Below are 3,737 nucleotides of genomic sequence, written 5' to 3' on the forward strand. Positions count from 1 at the left end.
TCCAACAATGTTACCTAATAAATTTTAAATTTGGAGTACTATTTAGAGGACGCAATTGAAGAGAGTAGTTAAATTTAAAGTACCATTTAGAGGACGCTGTTAAAGAGAGTGGACGCTATTAAAGAAAGTAGAGGATATAAAGCTTCTCTACAATTTAGAGTAGAGCACCTTGACGATAGAAACAATTCGCGTTCACGTGGACAAGCGTGGTTTTGGGGCCTTCACGAAAGCAGCAATTTTCAAGTCTTTTCTTGCATTGTGTAAGCAGATGCCACAGCTACCATGTATGTTGGTAACGAACACGATGTACCAGTGAGTTACAGATAAGAATTGCTGGCCGATAAATTGATAAAAACAAAGGTACAGGTACAGCAACAGCTAGCTTAAATCAAGCTGCATCATGCTAGAATCAACGGCGCACTTTTCTGAAAAAAAAAAAGGTGAACGCGGCTAAGTTTCCTGGGGCGAATTTTCCCTGCCATCAGAGTCCGAACCGGGTGGAGCACTATCTGACGACGGACCAGGCAGGAGAAAGAGCCGATCTAGCAAGTGCAAGAACCTAGGGCTGCTTGAGCGATCAATCTCCGAATAGAGTAGACATCACTAGGCCTTGCACAAAGGTTGCCCTCCCGGTGGCCTGTTTCCGCTTTTGCTCCCTTTCCTCGCTCGTGAGAGATGAATCAATACTGCCATCGAAAAGGAAACAGAAGCTGAAGTTCATGTGTGTCATACACAAGGAAGCGAGCCCTTGAAACTTGTAAGCACTAAAGCACATGGCTTGACAGTATACATAAATGAGAAGAAAAAAACATAAAAGCATCTAGGAAGTGAAATCCCTTTGTCTGAAGTGCCATGAATGTGCATCCTTTAACAGTAAAGCGAATTACCTGTCAGTGTACCCTTCTTGTGATTTAGTTTTAAGCAGAGGTGCTGGAAATATCAAAGAACCGCTTGCTCAATGAATTCAATTTAAGACTAAGATTATTTCCATTGAAAGAGAAGAGTTCGTTGGTTGCGGAAGTCTGAACTATCATACTGCAACTCCAAACCTCAGGCAATAGCATATATTAAGAAACCAATGTAAAGGTAATTGGATAATAGAAAGGACTAAAGGAGAACAGAAGATGCAATAGGTTCATCATGAGATCGTTTTCAGCAGATATGCAAGTAATTAATAAAATAGCTTCAAATTTATGGAGAACAATCGTAAATGTGGTCCATAAAGAATCTAGCAAACTTATATCAGGAGTAATATATACCTTGATTCCCAAGGCTGAACTGGTGTCTCCTTACGTATTGCGGTACCGTCTGGAATAGAAGATGCTGATTTTGATGGTTCTGGTGCATCAGATGCTGAGAAGCTCAGGCCAAACGATGAAAGAAGAGGATCACTGGAAATGTTTGTGGTCACTGCGTTATTTGATCTGTGGCCATGACCACCCCCTAGAAGAGCCTGTAAATGAGTACCACGTAGATCTCGACTCAATAATGAAATCGCATGGCTCTCTGGAACAATAAATCTACGGGATCTGTGACCATTCTGTAAGTACGAAACAAAAATATGGTGTCAGAAGGCTTCATAACTGAATTGACCAATCAAATGAACAGTTACTGCAGAGAGAGGTAGGAAGGTAGAGGTGAACCTTGAACAAGTAACCATGTTGCATGGTGATATGGTTAAGCATATCCCTTGTAATCCTTTGGGAGCAAATGGGGCAGGGCTGAAATGAGAGAAAAAAATGAAAATGAGAACACTACATGTCTAGTGTCTACATCTGCTAGCAGTCTTTACAGTACAGCGTAAACAAAACCAGTATGAGGTGCTCATTTTGAATGACCTTCCATAGAGGCGGTCTGATACAGAAGGGGCTATTTTGGACCACCTAGTATGACTTAAACTAAGGTGGCACTATCTTTGCTACAAGAAGGTGACTTTTTAAGATTAGTATTACATACCGAGCCAGATGTAAATATGTAATGATTGAATCCATTATCCCAACTATTGCCTCTCAAACTAATGGAATCAGGTCACACATTTAAACAGAGAAACTTCTCCCATAAGTTTTCTAGTGTCTCGACACCTTTTCATCTACCGTCAAACAATGCGAACCATCCAAAACCTTTCTCAAGCACTCATGTGACAACAAAGTTTCTTAGAGGTTTTTTTGAGTGGGTGTGGGGATCCCCACCTAGAATTTGATTGCAGAAGCGAAGGGTACACAGGTTTACACCGGCACATGGGGGATCATAGATTTATAAGTTTGAAGGTAAATATACCAACAGCACAAATCAAAATTAAGAGGCTCAGGAGAGAATCGTTTGGTCCAGATGACAAAATCATCACACGTTGATTTAATAACACGACGGAGTGAGGGATACTCGGCACAAAAAGATTGCGCCATTTTGCCCAATCCCAAAGGCGCCAGAGCATGGTGATGAGGACAGCCAGCTACAGCCGACAGGTCTTGGTTGAGCTCAGAGAAATTGTGTTGTCATTAAACCAACAGTCTGAAGCACTCAATAAACTTGAACTCGGACTAAGCTAGAAGCTACATTATTTCCTCTGAAATCCTATTTGTCACTAAGCCACAATTTCTAATCCAAACTGCTGCTCTTCGCGTGAAGCTACGAAGCCATAACCTTTAGTTCAGCTATTTACTTAACCTTGGCTCCCCTAAAATTGCATATGGCAACTAGACAGCACACGGGTAGTCAAAATCCTCCGACAAGGTTACTATACCGCAAAAACGAGAGCTCATGAGCTGTATTCATCAGGTCAACCCCTTAAGCAGTAAGCTACAACGTTTCCTCCAGCTCCAATCGGAGGAAGAAGCAAGAGCTGTAGCTGTGCACATCACGTCTCAGGCTCAAATTCACTACCTGGAAGAGTCCTGAAGGAAGAAGCGAGCTGACTGACTCACCGCGGCGTGGGGCTCGTAGGGGTGGTCCTCCTCGAGGTGGATGCAGAGGGATGCGACGTCATGGTCCTCGTAGCAGTAGGGGCAGGCGACCTCCGGCCACGTCGCGTCCCCGAGCTCCAGCGCCATCTCCAACTCCATCTCCATGTCCCCGTCGTCCTCCACCTCCATCTCCACCTCTTCCGTCCCCATCCCGGGCACATCTGCAACGAACCCAATAAGAGCCCGCAAATCAATACAAGGATCGCCTCGCGTGCTGTTACTGAACGAAGGGAGAAGCAAGAAAAGGCAGGATGTCCTCACCGTCGACGCGGCCGAGCTGCGCCGCGTAGTAACGCTTGGCGGCGGCCAGGCGCGAGATCCAGTGCTCCGAGTCCATGTCTCTCGATTTGGTTTCCCCCCTACTCTCGCGCGGGCTCCTTCACGCGTACTCAGGTGCCTTCCACAGGCTCCCTCCCCCGTCCCCTCTTCTTGAGCTGCCCAAGCTCGTTCGCTCCCCTTCCTGCTCGCCCCCGACAGCAGCGGCAGCAGCAGCCGCGCTAACAACCGGAAACGATTTTGACCAAAGCGTGTGGCGTGTCCGACTCCCGAGCCTCCCGGGAAAGAAAATTTTTCCTCGCGTAGTTCGCCGGCCTCCTGCCTTTTTTTTTTTTCTTCTTTGGCTCTCAATACGGGGAGGATTTTGCTAGGACGGAGAAAGAGGAGACGGCGGCGAAGCTTCTTATCGGCAGGAGATGAGAGAGAGAGAGGGGGGGAGGCCAAAGGGGGAGAAAGCGGGTGGGAAATGGGGGCGACGTGTTCCTTTTCGACGTACTGGTC

The 3,737-nt window shown here is 46.1% G+C and overlaps 1 protein-coding gene across 2 annotated transcripts; it reads right to left on the minus strand.

The window, feature by feature from the left end:
- Positions 1–226: 226 nt before the first annotated feature.
- On the minus strand, positions 227–3,737 carry LOC100193039 (fiber protein Fb2). 2 transcript variants are annotated; one of them, XM_023301816.1, is made up of 6 exons: positions 3,222–3,737; positions 2,922–3,121; positions 1,644–1,721; positions 1,260–1,540; positions 888–930; positions 227–686 (listed from the first exon to the last, which is right to left on the minus strand). In XM_023301816.1, exons 1-5 carry the CDS (start codon positions 3,295–3,297, stop codon positions 918–920), a joined length of 648 nt encoding a protein of 215 aa, XP_023157584.1. In that variant the 5' UTR covers positions 3,298–3,737; the 3' UTR covers positions 227–686; positions 888–917.

This window comes from Zea mays, chromosome 3 (assembly GCF_902167145.1).
Source record: "Zea mays cultivar B73 chromosome 3, Zm-B73-REFERENCE-NAM-5.0, whole genome shotgun sequence".
Taxonomy (NCBI): Eukaryota; Viridiplantae; Streptophyta; class Magnoliopsida; order Poales; family Poaceae; genus Zea; species Zea mays.

Excerpts from the sequence above, each read along its gene's own strand:
- LOC100193039 (XM_023301816.1), bottom strand. The coding sequence starts at position 3,297 with ATGGACTCGGAGCACTGGATCTCGCGCCTGGCCGCCGCCAAGCGTTAC. Across the intron at positions 1,722-2,921 it reads CCTACGAGCCCCACGCCGCG|CCCTGCCCCATTTGCTCCCA; the intron begins GTGAGTCAGTCA and ends CTCTCATTTCAG. Across the intron at positions 1,541-1,643 it reads AACATGGTTACTTGTTCAAG|AATGGTCACAGATCCCGTAG; the intron begins GTTCACCTCTAC and ends TCGTACTTACAG.